The 19,529-nt window shown below is 43.3% G+C and overlaps 1 protein-coding gene across 2 annotated transcripts in view; it reads left to right on the forward strand.

Annotated features, from left to right (window-relative positions):
• The window catches only part of ODF2 (outer dense fiber of sperm tails 2), a 39,316-nt gene extending 26,430 nt beyond the window's left edge, over window positions 1–12,886 (forward strand). Inside the window, exons 15-20 of one of the 2 annotated variants that reach the window (XM_083158717.1) lie at window positions 349–453; window positions 7,700–7,858; window positions 9,005–9,105; window positions 9,713–9,875; window positions 9,954–10,079; window positions 10,602–10,833. In XM_083158717.1, the coding sequence (XP_083014843.1) occupies window positions 349–453; window positions 7,700–7,858; window positions 9,005–9,105; window positions 9,713–9,875; window positions 9,954–10,079; window positions 10,602–10,616 (669 nt within the window). In that variant the 3' untranslated portion in view covers window positions 10,617–10,833. Of the gene's footprint in view, window positions 1–348; window positions 454–7,699; window positions 7,859–9,004; window positions 9,106–9,712; window positions 9,876–9,953; window positions 10,080–10,601; window positions 10,834–11,675 lie in introns of those variants that run through there. The other variant, XM_083158716.1, reaches the window with a different exon arrangement.
• The last annotated feature ends 6,643 nt before the right edge of the window (window positions 12,887–19,529 follow it).

The raw sequence follows: 19,529 nt of genomic DNA on the forward strand, positions 1-19,529 counted from the left end.
CGCTTGATGAAAACAGCCTACTCTATTTTACTTCCTGGTGCTTTGAACATTTTGTTGAATTGAATTTAGTGTTTAGATTTGATTAGCACCTTTTATTCATACTGCAATTGCCAGTACAAATAACAAAAGAACAGAACATAGGGAAAATTATTGTCCAACCCTACCCTGATACTTCTACCTCCCTTTCGTCACCCTTATTTTCTACTTAATTTATTTGTGAATAGCTAAAATTCTTTTGCTTTTCTGGGTTGTCATATTTTTTTTTTTTTTTTTTTTTTGGTTAAAACCCTTAAAAACTCCAGTTGACACCTCTGCTTTCTGTTTTACTGGACGGTTACTCTTCTGTAGATGAAGAAGACTCGGCTAGAAGCAGATCAAATGTGTCTTCAGCTGGAAAGGTCAACCACAGAGAACGCAAACTTAAAGGAGGAACTGAACCTTGAGCTAGAACAGGTACGGTAAATTATTAACCCCTTCCTGACATTTGACGTACATTTACGTCATGGCCGGGATGTACTTCCCGACACATGGCATAAATGTACGTCATGACTTTAAACTGTCACTGCGTCTCGAGACGCAGTGACAGAGGGACGATGTCTGCTGTCCCTGACAGCAGACATGTCCCTGCATGCCCAGGGGGGGCTGCGATGTCGCCCCCCCGTCGGCGATCGCTGTGATTGGCTGTTCAGTGTGAACAGCCATTCACAGCGTTTTCCTGTGTTACCAGCGAATCGGACGCTCGGTAACACAGGTGTCAATCACCGCCGGGCGTCAGGGGGCATGAGGGCGTCATCGGTGACGATGACACCTCACCCCACCCTCACCCCACCTGCCCCCAAGGCTGTGATTGGTCCGTGGGACCCACGGACCAATCACAGCCAAGGCGCGACATTTAAACTACCGGTGACTGCGCTGCAGACGCCATTCCGGTCTGGAATAGCGTGCAGAGCGGTCACCGTGCCTATCTGCCGTGATACTGACCTGATCCTTGCTAATACTTACCTGATCCTTGCAAATACCTTACCTGATCACTTGATCACTGCTTGTAGCGTGCTGGACGCTTCCTGGATCTGACTTCTTGGGACTTCCTGCTGCTGCTGCAGTGTGATAGAGAGATAGAGAGATAGATAGAGAGAGAGATAGAGAGAGATAGAGAGATAGTGACAGAGAGAGCTATATTTTGTGTCTGCTACCCCCCCCTTTTTGGGGGTGCAGGGTTTTTTTATATATAAATAACTGTCAGTGCTGCTGCTGCAGTGTCATATAGTGATAGATAGTGATAGATAGTGATAGATAGTGATAGATAGTGAGAGATAGTGAGAGATAGTGAGAGATAGAGAGATTTGTGTCTGCTACCCCCCCTTTTTGGGGGTGCAGGTTTTTTTTTTATATATATAACTGTCAGTGCTGCTGCTGCTGCAGTGTGATAGATAGTGAGAGATAGAGAGAGATAGAGAGAGATAGAGAGAGATAGAGAGAGATAGAGAGAGATAGAGAGAGATAGAGAGAGATAGAGTGATAGAGAGTGTATATTTTGTGTCTGCTACCCCCGCCTTTTGTGCTGATCACTATATCTGAGGTGATCAGCAACTTTTTGGGGGCGCAGAGGTTTTTTTTTTTTATATATACCTGTCAGTTGCTGCCAGTTGCACTGTCAGTTGCACCAAAGGTTGTGCACCTGCTGCCCCTCACTGGTAATCAGTGTTGCATCACTGATCACCTTTTTTTTTTTTTTGAGGCTGCTGTGGGTCTTTTTTTAATTTTTTTTTTACACACACTGTGATTTTGTGGGTGTCCTGTGGCCACTGTGCGCTGATCAGTGACGTACATCACTGATCAGCTTTTTCGGCACAGGGTTGATCTATTTTTTTTTTTTTTTTGATCAAATTCCTGTTGCCTTTGAGCGCTGTTCAGTGACGGACGTTACTGACCAACATCTGTGCTCAATTTTTGGCGCAGGACCTTTTTTTTTTTTTTTTTTAACCCCTTCAATTTTTTTTTTTTTTTATTGGGTTCAAATTCCTGTATAAAGTATTTTTTTTTTTCTGCACTACATACACACTACACACTACACACTACATACCCCCCGGGTTGAAATAAAGTTTGTACCCCCCCCTACACTATACACGTGTTGAAACATTTCACTACCAGTAACACAAAAATAAAAATGGCATCCCAAATGTCATCCCAGTCATCCAGAAGAATGTATTCAGCGGAGGAGGCATATGCCATGCTTGCCTCTGATTCTGACACAGCCAGTGAGGCAAGCGGGGAATTTGAAGGATTCATCTTAACCTCATCTTCCTCCTCTAGTGATGAGGGACCCCCTCAAAGACGCCCCCGTAGAGCAGCTGAGACCCCCCCCCCAATAATTGATCTCGTATGGACCCCACCACCAGACAATTTTGAGCCCCAGGTTCCTGAGTTTTTGGCCATGCCAGGAATCCAATTTGATTCCACAGGTCTCAGAGAAATTGACTTTTTCAAATTATTTTTCTCTGATGATTTTATAAATTTAATTGTGGACCAAACTAATTTATATGCCCAGCAGTTTATTGCTCAAAACCCCACGTCATCATTTGCTAGGTGGACCCCTGTAGATGCAGTAGAGATGATGACGTTTTGGGGTCTGGTGTTTCATATGAGCATAGTAAAAAAGCCAGAAATTAGGCAATATTGGAGTACAGATGTTCTGTACAGCACCCCATTTTACCGTATGGCCATGCCCCGGGCTCGATTTGAGACGATCCTTAAATTTTTGCATTACAACGATAATGCACAGTGCCCACCCAGAGATGATCCCACCTTTGACCGGCTATTCAAAGTCAGGCCGGTCATTGATCATTTCAGTGCCAAATTTGAAGAGATGTACATCCCAGATAAATTCATTTGCATAGACGAGTCCCTTATACATTTTAAAGGAAGGGTTAAATTCCGCCAGTACCTTCCCAGTAAGAGGGCAAGGTATGGCATAAAAATGTATAAGCTGTGTGAAAGCACCTCAGGGTACACCCACAGGTTTAGGGTATATGAAGGGAAGGATTCAAGAATTGAACCGCCAGAATGCCCCCCCTCCCTCGTAGGTGTTAGTGGAAAAATTGTCTGGGATTTAGTGCACCCCTTCCTGGATAAAGGTTATCACCTCTATGTGGATAACTTTTACACCAGCATCCCCCTGTTTAAGGCCCTTGGTTCAAGAGGTACAGCAGCTTGCGGTACTGTGCGCAAGAACCAAAGAGGCCTCCCAAAAACGCACATTGCCCAAGTAATGAGAAGGGGTGAAAGCAGGGGAATATGCACCGAAAATATGTTGTTGGTCAAATATAAGGACAAGAGGGATGTCCTTATACTGACAACAATTCACCTCCGTCCCTGTACGAGGTACCAGTACCCACACCTCCAAACCTAATTGTATCCTGGATTACAATAGGTACATGGGCGGAGTGGATCTTTCAGATCAGGTACTGAAGCCGTACAGTGCCCTGCGGAAAACAAAAATCTGGTACAAGAAGCTGGCCGTGTATATCATCCAGATGGCACTGTATAACGCTTACGTGCTATTCCGTTCTACCGGCCAGAGGGGGACATTTATGCACTTTCAAGAGGAAGTCATAAAGGGCCTAGTATTTGGGAACCAGCAGGCAGAGGGCCCCAGTACTTCTAGTACTGGCCCCCGTATTGTACCAGGGCAGCATTTTCCTGATGAAATCCCCTCCACTGGAAAAAAGGCAGGACACAAAAAAGGTGCAAAGTTTGCTATAAAAAGGGAATAAGAAAGCAAACTATTTTCCAGTGTGACACTTGCCCCGACAAACCCGGCCTATGTATAAAGGAGTGTTTTAAAATATACCACACATCTATGGATTTTTAGGTTCATCATTTCACCGTGCTTCGGGGGTCTTGCTAATGCCACATAGCACCCACCATTCATTCCACCAGAATCTGAGCCGCAAAATCCAAAAATCACTCCTTCCCTTCTGAGTCCTGCCATGCACCCAACTGGTATTTTTTGGTCACATGTGAGGCATTGCCGTACTCGGGAGAAATTGGGGCACAGATTTTGGGGTGCTTTTTCTCCTTCATACCTTCTGAAAATGAAAAATTTTGAGCCAGAACTGCATTTTTGTGTAAAAAAATGTAATTTTTCATTTTCACTGCCCAGTTGTATCAAAATTGGTGAAACCCCTGGGGGTTTGAAATGTACACTATACCCCTAGATGAATTCCCTGAGGGGTGTAGTTTGCAAAATGGGGTCACTTGTGGGGGGGTTCCACTGTATTGGTGCTTGGGGGGTCTTGCTAATGCGACATAGCACCCACCAACATTCCACCAGAATTTGTGCTGCAAAATCCAAATATCACTCCTTCCCTTCTGAGTCCTGACACTTTTTGGTCACACATGAGGCATTGCCGTACTCGGGAGAAATTGGGGCACAGATTTTGGGGTGCTTTTTCTCCTTCATACCTTCTGAAAATGAAAAATTTTGAGCCAGAACTGCATTTTTGTGTAAAAAAATGTAATTTTTCATTTTCACTGCCCAGTTGTATCAAAATTGGTGAAACCCCTGGGGGTTTGAAATGTACACTATACCCCTAGATGAATTCCCTGAGGGGTGTAGTTTGCAAAATGGGGTCACTTGTGGGGGGGTTCCACTGTATTGGTGCTTGGGGGGTCTTGCTAATGCAACATAGCACCCACCAACATTCCACCAGAATCTGAGCTGCAAAATCCAAAAATCACTCCTTCCTTTCTGAGTCCTGCCATGCACCCAAATGGTATTTTTTGGTCACATGTGAGGCATTGCCGTACTCGGGAGAAATTGGGGCACAGATTTTGGGGTGCTTTTTCTCCTTCATACCTTCTGAAAATGAAAAATTTTGAGCCAGAACTGCATTTTTGTGTAAAAAAATGTAATTTTTCATTTTCACTGCCCAGTTGTATCAAAATTGGTGAAACCCTTGGGGGTTTGAAATGTACACTATACCCCTAGATGAATTCCCTGAGGGGTGTAGTTTGCAAAATGGGGTCACTTGTGGGGGGGTTCCACTGTATTGGTGCTTGGGGGGTCTTGCTAATGCGACATAGCACCCACCAAAATTCCACCAGAATCTGAGCTGCAAAATCCAAAAATCACTCCTTCCCTTCTGAGTCCTGCCATGCGCCCAAATGGTATTTTTTGGTCACATGTGAGGCATTGCCGTACTCGGGAGAAATTGGGGCACAGATTTTGGGGTGCTTTTTCTCCTTCATACCTTCTGAAAATGAAAAATTTTGAGCCAGAACTGCATTTTTGTGTAAAAAAATGTAATTTTTCATTTTCACTGCCCAGTTGTATCAAAATTGGTGAAACCCCTGGGGGTTTGAAATGTACACTATACCCCTAGATGAATTCCCTGAGGGGTGTAGTTTGCAAAATGGGGTCACTTGTGGGGGGGTTCCACTGTATTGGTGCTTTGGGGGTCTTGCTAATGCGACATAGCACCCACCAACATTCCACCACCAAAAATCACTCCTTCCCTTCTGAGTCCTGCCATGCACCCAACTGGTATTTTTTGGTCACATATGAGGCATTGCCATACTCGGGAGAAATTGGGGCACAGATTTTGGGGTGCTTTGTCTCCTTCATTCCTTGTGAAAATGAAAAATTTTGAGCCAGAACTGCATTTTTGTGTAAAAAAATGTAATTTTTCATTTTCACTGCCCAGTTGTATCAAAATTGGTGAAACCCCTGGGGGTTTGAAATGTACACTATACCCCTAGATGAATTCCCTGAGGGGTGTAGTTTGCAAAATGGGGTCACTTGTGGGGGGGTTCCACTGTATTGGTGCTTGGGGGGTCTTGCTAATGCAACATAGCACCCACCAACATTCCACCAGAATCTGAGCTGCAAAATCCAAAAATCACTCCTTCCTTTCTGAGTCCTGCCATGCACCCAAATGGTATTTTTTGGTCACATGTGAGGCATTGCCGTACTCGGGAGAAATTGGGGCACAGATTTTGGGGTGCTTTTTCTCCTTCATACCTTCTGAAAATGAAAAATTTTGAGCCAGAACTGCATTTTTGTGTAAAAAATTTAATTTTTCATTTTCACTGCCCAGTTGTACCACAATTGGTGAAACCCCTGGGGGTTTGAAATGTACACTATACCCCTAGATGAATTCCCTGAGGGGTGTAGTTTGCAAAATGGGGTCACTTGTGGGGGGGTTCCTAACTTTTAGCATCTTATGGTGCCTAGAAACCTACATGGTGCCTAAAAAATAATCTCATAAAAAGGAGGCTCCAAAATCAAGTAGGTGCTCCTTCTATTATGAAGCCTGTGGTTTGGTCAACGTGCACACTAGGGCCACATATAGGATATTTATGAAAACAAAAGAATTGGGGGAATCAATTTTTAGTCACATTTCTCTAGTAAAATGTACTGTGTTCCTTAGAAAAATGTATTAAAATTGCAAATCTGCAAAAAAAATGAAATTTTGAAATTTCACCTACACTTTGTTTTAATTCCTGTGAAACACCTAAAGGGTTAACAAACTTCCAAAATGCTGTTTTGAATACTGTGAGGGGTGCAGTTTTTGAAATGGTATCATTTATGGGGGTGTCTCACATACAAGTCCCTCAAAGTCACATCAGAACTGAACTGGTCCCTAAAAAAATCAGTGTTTGAAATTTTCTTGAAAATTTGAGAATTTGCTATTCATATTGTAAGCCTCCTAGTGTCCAAAAAAATGAAAAGGAAGTTGAAATAATGATGTCAACATAAAGTAGACATATGGTCTATGTTAGTTATTAACTATTTTGAGTGGTATGATTATTTGTCTCACAAGCAGAAAATTTAACATTTTGCAAATTGCTAAATTTTCCATTTTTTCACGACATTTTGGTATTTTTCACAAAAAAACACAGACTGTATCGACCCAAATTTACCACTAATTTGAAGTACAATGTGTCACGAAAAAACAATCTCAAAATCACTGGGATAAGTAAAAGCAAAAAAAAGTTATCCCCACTTAGTGAGACATGTCAGATTTGAAAAAAAGGGCTCTGTCAGGAACGCAAAAACTGGCTCTGTCAGGAAGGGGTTAAGCCAAAAAAAATTACTGGTAAATTGGGCCTCATGCCTTCACACAGTAAAGGAAGCCATTATGAGGTATGACTTGTGAGGCTTCCCTCACAAAATGGCTGCACACGATGATGGGTCCATATTCTCACAATACTCTGAGGTAAAGAAACAACATGTATGCTAACAGATAAACGCCAACCTATGTATCCTAGAACAATCTTGTATGCAATGCTTTTTTATTCACATATTTTTTTAAATGATGTGTAAATCACATTGGTAAGAAGCCATTTTGAAAAAGCACTTCTTTCTTTGTATATTTTCTTACTATTGTACACATGAAGGTGTCCTATGTCCATATGTCCTTGAGCATCCGTTCATGGAATTTCCATATTGTCAGTTTTGCGCATTGGCACATTAAATGCACCCCTAAATGCCAACTTCAAATTAGTTTGGCCACATTGCGTTTACGAGCAATACGCATGTTTGCTAATCGTCCTTGTGCATGCACGATGCATACATTATGTATGTGCAGTCATTCGATAAATGCTCAATTGCAAATTCTCGAAGCTGAATTAGCCCATAAAGCCGTTGTCTACACCGAATATTTTCAGTGTACAGTACCATCTTCATTGTCTTCAGGTTCACAGGAAGTTTCAGAGTCGCTTGGAAGACTTAGAAAAACTCCCGGAGATGCTTCGGATGACCGAGATTAAGCTGCAGGAATGCCAGGACCAGGTGCAGGGATATGAGCATAAGAACGCGGAGCTCTCTTCTATCATCTCCGATTTGCGTATTCGGGTAAGGAACTGGCGCACCAATGGCTATACTGGGAAGATGCTGGATAGAATTGGGAAGTGCGATCACTGAGCTCACAAGATGGAAACGACTATTGATATGAGAGAAGGGAAACTCAGGGAAATTGAATAGGAGGAGAGATTCAGAAAGTGAGAGATTTGGTAAGAAATCTCCAGTATTTTTAAAGTGGCAATCATTGCCCTGACCAAATAAACAGAATATTCAGTGGGTTAATTTTCCTTCCCTTATGCATGCTTGTGTTACTAGTAACTAATGTGACTACCTAGACATAGTAAAGTCAAAGACAATAGCCATAGTCCATCTAGCCTCAGGCAGAAAAGCCAACAGAAACCTCCTGCAGCCTGCCTTCTTCCGCATCTTATTGTGCCCTCCCACAGCCTTCATCCCACCGCACCTTACTGTGCCCTCCCACAGCCTTCCTCCCTCTGCACCTTAGTGTGCCCTCCCACAGCCTGCCTCTCTCCGCACCTTACTGTGCCCTCCCACAGCCTGCCTCTCTCCGCACCTTACTGTGCCCTCCCACAGCCTGCCTGCCTCTCTCTGCGCCTTACTGTACCCTCCCACAGCCTGCCTGCCTCTGCGCCTTACTGTACCCACCCACATCCTGCCTCTCTCTGCGCCTTACTGTACCCTTCCACAGCCTGCCTCCCTCTGCACCTTACTGTGCCCTCCCACAGCCTGCCTCTCTCCGCACCTTACTGTGCCCTCCCACAGCCTGCCTCCCTCTGCACCTTACTGTGCCCTCCCACAGCCCAAATGACCCCTCTGGTGTACTATCCCTGCTCATGTAGTCTGACTCCTTCATCTGCTGCCTAACCGAGCCCTCGCACAGTGTCATTCCCCTAGCACCTAATGTGTCCATATAAAAATATGCGTCAGACCATCAGGTGCTGGACAACCGATGTTGTACTTGTGTATACGTATATGAAGAATACTGCGATCCCTTCATACAGCATAACACTGTATATTAAAGTTCGGGTTTCTGTTTTGCACTAACCTTTGATTCCCCGGCTGTAGGGATCATGCAGGGAGTGCCTTTATTTGGCTGGGCATGCTAGAACTTCTAGTTCCACATGTTCTCAACTATTAAACAAACAATTTTTTTTTTGAAATGTATTAATTTCGTAGATGGAGCAGCAGGGGGACAAGATGGAGTCCTCGAGAGACCGGTATCAATCTGCGCTGGAAGACAATAAGCTTCTAAGCCTGAAACTGGAGGAGCTGGAGAGGTAGGTAACCAATAGTAACGTGTAAGCATACACAGCATAGGAGGGATCTACTCCATTCATAAACCATAACCATAGAGCTAGAAAAGTGCCAAGGCATGGCAATGGGTTATGGTACACTTCTACGGTGTCCATGTACACGTATTGGTTTTCCCTGTTAATATTTTACTTGCGTCGTTACTTTTGTCACTGTCAGACATTGGGCCTGATTCAGGTTTGCTTGCTAAGCAGTGTATATTCGCGTACGAGAACACATCCCCTCACCTGCGGTCGAAGGGAAGAAAATTAATTTGGTGGTCTCCGACCATCAAATGATCTCTCTCCCCTTCGGTAATAAAAGTTATTCAGGACTGGCTTTTATTTCCACCAGACAGCACCGAAGACGGGGCAGGCACTAACGCCCATCGTTTTCATGGGGATGATCCCATTCCCTGCCTGCAAATCGTACCAGTATATTTGCCCCCTTAACATTTAATTTTGATTGGATCTAATGCTTCATTGCTTTGAAACAATCCATTGAATTTTTAGATTTTAATACAAAGATCCTTTTGAAGACTTTTACCCATCCTAAAACAATGGTACACAACCTTACTGCCTTTGCTCTGTGCAGGAGAATGGAAGACGCTGGAGGTCAGAACCGAGACCTTCTACAAGTTGTGGCCAAGCGGGAAGAGACCATTCATCAGAACCAGCTGCGGCTGGAGGAAAAAACCCGCGAGTGTGCGTCTTTGGCCCGTCAGCTGGAGGCAGCCATTGAAGATTCCCGGAGACAGGTAAGTAACTCCTCCTGCGTGACAGTTATCCATATTGGGGTCTTACCACAGTTACTTATTTCTCCTCCACCTCCGCAGGTGGAACAGGCAAGAGACCGCGTTTCATCCAAAGAGAGGGTGACGCAGTCTAAAATCTTGGATCTGGAGACTCAGCTGAGTAGAACCAAAACAGAACTAAACCAGTTTCGGCGCAGCAAAGATGATGTAAGTTTTATAGGGATCCGGACTGTAGCGTAGAAGTCCATGATGGCTTTGCAGTAGAGGCTTTTCCAGTGGGTTTTTTTTTTTTTTTTTTTTTTATTCTTTGCGATGTTGCCGTTAGAGATGGCGTCTATGGGGTAAATGTAATCGCCTGCAACTTGGCGACAGTCACAGCTGGCTGATGTTTTTAAACTGGAAATCATTTAGAGAAAAAAATAAATAAAAAAACAGACTTTGCATTTTAACCTCGTCAAGAGTTGCTGGACTTTTCGGATTCCTGCAAATCACAGCTATTAGATTTAACCCTATATGTTATCCCTATGTTTCTTCTGACTGTTCCATTTTCCTACCAGTAAGTTATTGGTGTCTGTAGTAACGACCAGTGGCTGTATCGCCGGCCACACATTGCAGGGGGAAGGAGGATAGCAAACACTGTATAATCATGTGTGCAAAGTTTTATGTAGAATAAGCTTATTTAATAATGGCATGTTGGTCTTTTTCGCCCTATTGCCTGTTGACCAATAGTGGACTATCTACTGATTGTTGACCTATCAGAGGAGCTCTGGCCCAGCAGAGGGCAGGATGAGGAACCTTTAGCCCCCCCAGCAGCTGTTGAACTACACATCCTGCTACAGGGTCTGCTGTAGGGGGAATATTGTAGCACAAGACCAACCCAAAAAGCTAAGCTTTTGTTCATTATCCTCCCATATTGTCCTCTTAACTGAGAAAAAGGAATAATTAAAAGTTCTGAAAATCAGAGGAGCCCTCATTACAGGGCTTTTGATTTGTTTGAAGTTGAGTATTGTTTTTACAGATGTGCAGGTACAGATTTAAGGTACGAAGAGAAAGAGAGTCACTGAGACCTGGGGAGAGACAGTGAGGCCTTGGGCCCTCCCTGGGCTGTGTTCCACGCCGCTGCCACAGATAGTCTGATCCTACTACGTCCAGAGCTGGGGCCCCCCCCCTCCTCCTCCTCACTTCCGGCTTCTCAGTGTGCATTTCCTCAGTGCGGGGACTGTGGCGGTGCCCTGTCCTGGCCTGAGGGAGTGTGGATCACAGTGTCCTATGCCAGGTCTTCTCCCCTCTATCCTCCACAGGGCGCCTTTTTCTTTGGGGGCCGAGGAAGGAAGCTCCGGTGGATGGGTGCTCGCAACCATCCCCGGCCCCCACCGGAAGTTATATCCAGCATTATCACTGCTTCATACATCTACTTCTAGGTCAGGGGAACCTTAAGCCCTCCAGCTGTTATTGAACTACACATCCCAGCATGCTCTGCTACAGTTTTGCTATTTGGCCATTCTAAAACGGTTGCTGGGATGTATAGTTCAACAACAGCTGGAGGGCTGAAGGTTCCCCATCCTTGCTCTAGGTGAAGATATACTAGAAGCCATCAGTGTGTCACATTGGAACTGCTGTTTCAGATAAGTCACCGCTAGGTCATCAGGGATGTTTTTTCGACATATTAATTATCTCTATATTAATAGATAAGCCCCCATAACCTCTTGTGATTTGCTATCCCTAATCTCTGCTGTGCATGAGTACTGGTGTGTTCTGTGGCTTATTTCTGTCATCATTTTATTGCATGACTTTTTCCATCAGGCTGATCGGCGGTTCCAGAGCCGTTTACAGGATCTAAAAGACAGGCTGGAGCAGTCAGAAAGCACCAATCGCAGCATGCAGAACTACGTTCAGTTCCTGAAATCCTCCTATGCTAATGTCTTTGGGGAGGCAGCTTTATCCAGTTCTCCTATCCGTCCGAGAACGCCACTGTAAGAATCTGTCCTCATCCCTCCCGTGGCAGCTACAATACAAACTTACTCTCCGGAGCAAAGGCTCACCGCAGATTGCCTTCTTCACTCAATCTTCCATTGGATGTTGTGCTCCTGGTGCAAAAAAGTTTTTAGAAACCTTGACTATGGAAAACTGTTGTACATTACATCTCTCAAGTGGTTCTACACCACCTCCCAGCATCCTACATTGGGGCAGATGTATTAAGCCTGGTGAAATGATAAAGTACCAACCAATCAGCTGTGTTTGAAAAATAACAGTTGAAAGTTGATTGGCTGGTGTGTTAAAACCTTTCGTTTTATCTCTTCACCAGGCTTAATACATCTACCCCTCAGCCAGTAACCAACAATGGGGCAGATGTATAAGGGAGAAGTGAACCAAGCAGCTGCTCTGTATAATTTTAGTTTGCAAATGATATATGTTACTTCAGTGCTGATTGGTTGCCCTGGGCCACTTCTCCTCCCTTATCACTACTTCTTACATCTGCCCTTGTGTAACAGGTGTAGCTTGCCCAGATTTATCACAGATTGTATTGTGGTTAGAAGTTAATTTATTTATTTTTATATTTATCATTTGTTTCTATTGTTAAATTGTATTTATAATCTTGTTTTTTACACTAATGAATTGGAATTATTGTATTTTTGTGTATTACTTTAATTATAGGGAAAAATGACCATCTCCTACATTTATTCAATATGTCCCCATTTTATTTAAACACGCAACCGGTATATGTATAGAATCTACAGTCCCCAACATACTTGTGTCATATGTATTACAGAGGAAGCCATTTTGTGGGCTAAGCAAGGATGCTTAGTAAAGTGCATGATTGATACTTTATAAATAATGGTACAGGCAACAACATGGCTGCCTCTACTGGATATCGGCATTGTCCACAGCCTGAAATGACTTGGAGGTCTGGCATTGGTAGTCATTCATAGTGTTTATGTAAGGGTTAATTTACTTATATTTTCATGTAAAGAGGTGACATTGCTTACAGCAACCAATCAAATGCTGTCTTATTTTCTAGGATGCAATAGAGAAATGATAGAAAAAATGTGGTTGCTCTGTACAACATCAGCTCTTGTGACATTTAGAGGTTTTAGTAAATTTTCCCTGCAAACTCTCTGCTTGTTAAGAGTGCATCTGTGGTAAAAGCAGAAAGTCCTAACGAGCCAAACCATGAAAAAAAAGGTCTCCTCTCAGTCTATTCATTTATATAGTACACATATTCTGCAGCGCTCTAAAGAGAATATTTGAATTCTAACATCAGTCCCTGCCCCAGTGGAGCTTACAATCTATATTCCCTACCACATGCACACACAGACATTCTAGGGTTCCTTTTTTTTGCAAGCCAATTAACCTACCAGTATATGTTTGGATTGTGGGTACCTGGAGTAAATCCACACAAGTACGGGGATAATATACAAACTTCATCCATTTAGGGCCATGGCGAGAATTGAACCCATGACCACAGTGCTGTGAGGCAGTAATGCTAACCATTACTACATTTTACATTAGATTAAACATGTGTAGGGGTACTATGGAGAAAAAAAAACACTTTCTTTTGTAGAGTACCACAGAGGAAAGGAAAGCATTTCTAGATGTAACCACAGTGGCATTGATCTGGTCTACCTCTAAACAAAAAAGTATTTCTCCAGAATATGGAAGCGCTAACACCTTCTTGCACTTCGCTTCAACCCTCCAAGAGAGTAGAACCAAAGAGGGTTCCTAGCAGGAACCACAGAAGCCAACACCTTTGATGCTAAGATCCCGGAGTCAGCCACTTCCCCCAAATAAGCATTTGTTATTTTCACTTGAGTCATGAAGGACAACCACGCCTTTCTGTTACTACCAGAGCTAATGTGGGGTACACACCAGGACTATTTGGCCCAAAATGAGCCAATTTAGATACAATCTTGACCGATTATATGTAAATGGGTCATTTTGATGTGATCCCGATCCGATGAGCAGCCCCGCAGGTCGTTCCGTCTTTTCTTAGATCCTACCTGCAGCAGGTAGGATCTGAGAAACTACCATTGTAGTGGGTGCGTTCCTGTAACGACCCGCTCACGAGCAGCATCGTCCTGGTGTGTAACCAGCATTAGACTCTCCTCCAACTCACGGCAAACTGCTTTCAACACCCAATCAGAATCCACCGCAGGACCCGTGACAGCCTACTCTCATGCGGGTGTTATCTTTAGAAAGTTTTCCAGGTTCCGATGTATCTGGAAAAAGTAGAATAGACGACCTAACCAGGCAAGTCACATATGCACAACATCCAGAAACAGAAGCTCCCACCGGGCCTGATTCTTAGATAGTAAGGAATAAAAAAAAAATGAAACTAATCCTTTAACGGATGGTGAACCTCTAGTAGGCTTTGACCAAGCTGTCACTAGGAGATCCTGGAGTTAAGCTGAAGCCAAAAACTGTTACATCTTTCTTTGCTTGAAAACTTAGGCCTATTTGTCTGCTCAGGGTTGTCAATAAGTAGGGTAGTTTTCACAGCCCTAACCTTTTTGTCTGCAGCAGACAGGGAAAGAGAATCCTCATGTACAGAGGATGCATCAACCTCAGAGGAGACAGAGCCGTTCGCTTCCTGGTCCGAAGAAATGTCAGAATCAGACTTTCCACTAATAACTCTCACATTGAGGCAGCCCACATTTAGAAGATCTATCATTTTTCAGAAGCTAAGCCAACCCCCTGTATCAACTGCATATTAAACTACACCAACACCGTTCTGCGGAGAGTCCCAGTGCACCAGTTCCTAGGAGACAATTTTTTGTATATTGTATATAAAGAATATATATAAAAAAAAAATACTGAACAATCCAGCAGCAAGAACTGCACAGAGCAAGGTACAAGCGGAGACAAGAACCCAACACCCTCACCATACTGAAGCTATAAGCAGCATGAGTTTAAAATAGCTGCTGAGGGAGGAGCAATTAGCTGAAATAGTTTTACTGCCTAAGTTGCAAACATGCTCAGGGGAGTGGCTTACAGAGTACACACATCCACTAACATGGACCCTAGGGCAGTGGCCAAGTCAGCATCCCTGTTATTGAGAATGCGTATTTTCATAGAAGGTGGGGCACATCCGGCCTCTCGCGGCAGAAGCTTAATAGAATAGATGGGAGAAAAAGTTTGGGTAACAATGACCCTGTATCAGAGGCAGATGCAGCACGACTAAGGCCTCTGCCTCTGATACAGGGTCATTGTCTACTCAAACTTTTTCTTCCATCTATTCTTTTAAGCTTCTGCCACGAGAGGCCGGATCATCTTTTACTTTCCCGCCTGATAATTTGTGTGAGTGTAAATAAAGATCTGATTGTTTTAGGCAGAAGAAGATCTATCATTTATTAAAAAGACAAACCTATTGATATAGCCGACCAGCTGCCAGAAATATCCTTATTACAGTATATCCATTATACAGAAAAAGCATAGGAGTGCAATATCCTACAGTGCGGTGTTGTAACTACACAACCATATTAAAAAGAACTAGTTATTCACTTAACCTGGTGGTAACAAAAAATATCTGCACAAGAAAAAGAGCCTCAGTGATGTCAATAGGTGAGCAGGTGGGCTGCAGGTTAATCAATGATGGTTCAGTCTACAAACAGGCATGTCCAAACTATGGCCCTCCAGCTGTTGTGAAACTACAAGTCCCATCATGCCTTGCCACAATGTTGCTATTAGGGAATGCTAAAACTATGGCAAGGCATGCTGGTATGTGTAGTTTCACAACAGCTGGAGGGACACAGTTTGCACATGCCTGGTCTACAAGATGGCTGCCCCCCGCTGTAGGTATGCAACTTTGAGTAGCCTTGATCAAAAAAAAAAATAATTGATTGATTATAGCAGTGGTTCTGACACACGGTCCTCAGAACTACAAACAGATCATGGTTGACATGTCACCCGCGAAAAGGGCTCTATCACAACCTGTCACCTGGGGGGGGGGGGGGGGGGGAGATTTAGTATAGTTTTTAGTATAGTTTTTAGAGATGTGCAGGTACGTATTTACCCGTATCTCAAAATGGGATCTTATTGGCTATTGCAGTGGTTCTCAAACTCTGTCCTCAGGTCACTCTGAAGGTGCACAGGTGTACTCATTACTGACTGACACATTTTACTTTACTTGTGATTCTGGGCCTTATTCTAGTTCACTCTTTCTGACAAAATCCTTCTTAGATGGAAAAACCCATGTGCACTGCAGGGGGGCAGATGTAACATGTGCAGAGAGAATTAGATTTGGGTGAGTTATTTTGTTTCTGTGCAGGGTAAATACTGACTGCTTTATTTCTACACTGCAATATAGATCTCACTTTGAAGTAAAACCCCACCCAAATCTAACTCTCCCTGCACAAGTAACATCCCCCCCCCCTGCAGTGCACATGGTTTTGTCCATCTAAGAAGGATTTTGTCAGAAAGAGTGAACTAGAATAAAGCCCTCTGTGAGGAGACCTGCAAAACATGAACTGTGTGGGGTCCTGAGGACTGAGTTTGAGAACCTGTGGGCTATTAGCTGTCATATGTTTTGGCTCCAAAACATGTGACAGTAGAATAGCCAAAAAATATCCTGTTTTGAGATCCGGGTAAATGCGGACCTGCACATCTCTGGTATTTTTTAATGAGTTGTGCAAAACCCATACATACAGAAAGAAATCAAATAGAAGAACATGACGAAAACAAGAAGTGCATGGTCAGATTGGACAGAATGATAAATACAAACATAAGATTATTTTGCATTTACTGGAAGGTTTTGGGGAGAAAGATAACGTGTCTGGGGTAGGAAACAGGAGCGGAGTTCTGGCACTAGGGCAGGGGTGAGGAATATTTGTCCCTCCAGTTGTGCAACAGTTTTAGCATGAACAAATAGCAAAACTGTAGCAAGGCATGCTGGAATGTGTAGTTCCTGCACTGGGGGTAGATGTATGAAGCAATGATAAGGGAGAAGTGGCCTATGGCAACCAATCAGGTGCTCTGTATAATTGTAGATTATGCAAATTATAGATGTTACTTCAGTGCTGATTGGTCGCCTTGGCCACTTCTCCTCCTTTATCACTGCTTCATACATCTACCTAGGTCAAGGATTGGGAACCTTAAGCCCTCCAGCTGTTATTGAACTACACATCCCAGCATGCTCTGCTACAGTTTTTCTATTTGGCCATTCTAAAACGGTTGCTGGGATGTGTAGTTCAACAACAGCTGGAGGGCTGAAGGTTCCCCATCCTTGCTCTAGGTCAGGCATGTCCAAACTGCGGCTCTCCAGCTGTTGTGAAACTACATATCCCAGTATGCTTTGCCATAGTTTTAGCATTCCCTAATAGCAAAAATGTGGCAAGGCATGATGGGACTTGTAGTTTCACAACAGATGGAGGGCCATAGTTTGGACATGCCTGCTCTAGGTGAAGAGATAACAAGATCTACCAGAAGCCATCAGTATATCAACATTGGAACTGCTGTGTCAGATAAGTCACCGCTAGGTCATCAGGGATGTTTTGTCGACATATCAATTATCTCTATATTAATAGATAAGCCCCCATAACCTCTTGTGATTTGCTATCCCTAATCTCTGCTGTGCATGAGTACTGGTGTGTTCTGTGGCTTATTTCTGTCATCATTTTATTGCATGACTTTTTCCATCAGGCTGATCGGCGGTTCCAGAGCCGTTTACAAGATCTAAAAGACAGGCTGGAGCAGTCAGAAAGCACCAATCGCAGCATGCAGAACTACGTTCAGTTCCTGAAATCCTCCTATGCTAATGTCTTTGGGGAGGCAGCTTTATCCAGTTCTCCTATCCGTCCGAGAACGCCACTGTAAGAATCTGTCCTCATCCCTCCCGTGGCAGCTACAATACAAACTTACTCTCCGGAGCAAAGCCTCACCGCATATTGCCTTCTTCACTCAATCTTCCATTGGATGTTGTGCTCCTGGTGCAAAAAAGTTTTTAGAAACCTCAACTATGGAAAACTGTTGTACATTACATCTCTCCAGTGGTTCTACACCACCTCCCAGCATCCTACATTGGGGCAGATGGATTAAGCCTGGTGAAATGATAAAGTACCAACCAATCAGCTGTGTTTGAAAAATAACAGTTGAAAGTTGATTGGCTGGTGTGTTAAAACCTTTTCGTTTTATCTCTTCACCAGGCTTAATGCATCTACCCCCTCAGCCAGTAACCAACAATGGGGCAGATGTATAAGGGAGAAGTGAACCAAGCAGCTGCTCTGTATAATTTTAGTTTGCAAATTATATATGTTACTTCAGAGCTGATTGGTTGCCCTGGGCCACTTCTCCTCCCTTATCACTACTTCTTACATCTGCCCCTGTGTAACAGGTGTAGCTTGCCCAGATTTATCACAGATTGTATTGTGGTTAGAAGTTAATTTATTTATTTTTATATTTATCATTTGTTTCTATTTGTTAAATTGTATTTATAATCTTGTTTTTTACACTAATGAATTGGAATTATTGTATTTTTGTGTATTACTTTAATTATAGGGAAAAATGAGTATCTCCTACATTTATTCAATATGTCCCCATTTTATTTATACACGCAACCGGTATATGTATAGAATCTACAGTCCCCAACATACTTGTCATATGCATTACAGAGGAAGCCATTTTGTGGGCTAAGCAAGGATGCTTAGTAAAGTGCATGATTGATACTTCATGAATAACGGTACAGGCAACATCATGGCTGTCTCTACTGGATATTGGCTTTGTCCACAGCCTGAAATGACTTGGAGGTCTGGCATTGGTAGTCATTCATAGTGTTCATGTAGGGGTTAATTTACTTATACTTTTATGTAAAGAGGTGACATTGCTTACAGCAACCAATCAACTGCTGTCTTATTTTCTAGGATGCAATAGAGAAATGATAGAAAAAATTTGGTTGCTCTGTACGGGTTGGGATCATTTGGTCTATTGCATTATGGTAGAAAGTCATTAGGTCGAATCCATTAGGTCGACATGCTAAAAGGTCGACATGACTGTAGGTCGACATGGAAAAAGGTCGACATGATTCTAGGTCGAAAGGTCATTAGTTTGACATTGTCTATGTCGACATTCACAAGGTCGACATGGGGTTTTTCACTGTTTTTTTACCTGAATGTCAACACAGTCGACATGGACACAGTTTAAAGTGCACTGCATCCCCTCGCATCGCTCGCTGCGCTCGCGATGCGTCGGGCACGGTGCCTCGCTACGCTCGGCACACTATTTTATTCTCCCACCACGCCCTAGTGGATGGTAGGGCATGAAATACCGCCTGTCGGCACATGTTGGCTCAAAAAACAGTGAAAAACTCCATGTCGACCTTGTGAATGTCGACATAGACAATGTCGAACTAATGACCTGTCGAACTAATGACCTTTCGAACTAGAATCATGTCGACCTTTTCCCATGGCGACCTAGAGTCATGTCGACCTTTTAGCATGTCGACCTAATGGATTCGACCTAATGACTGTCGACCATAATGCAGTAGACCAAATGACCGCATCCCTTCTGTACAACATCAGCTCGTGACATTTAGAGGTTTTAGTAAATTTTCCCTGCAAACTCTTTGCTTGTTAAGAGTGCATCTATGGTAAAAGCAGAAAGTCCTAACGAGCCAAACCATGAAAAAAAAAAAAAAGGTCTCCTCTCAGTCTATTAATTTATATAGTA

The sequence above is a fragment of the Crinia signifera genome, chromosome 9 (assembly GCF_055691185.1).
Source record: "Crinia signifera chromosome 9, ASM5569118v1, whole genome shotgun sequence".
NCBI lineage: Eukaryota > Metazoa > Chordata > Amphibia > Anura > Myobatrachidae > Crinia > Crinia signifera.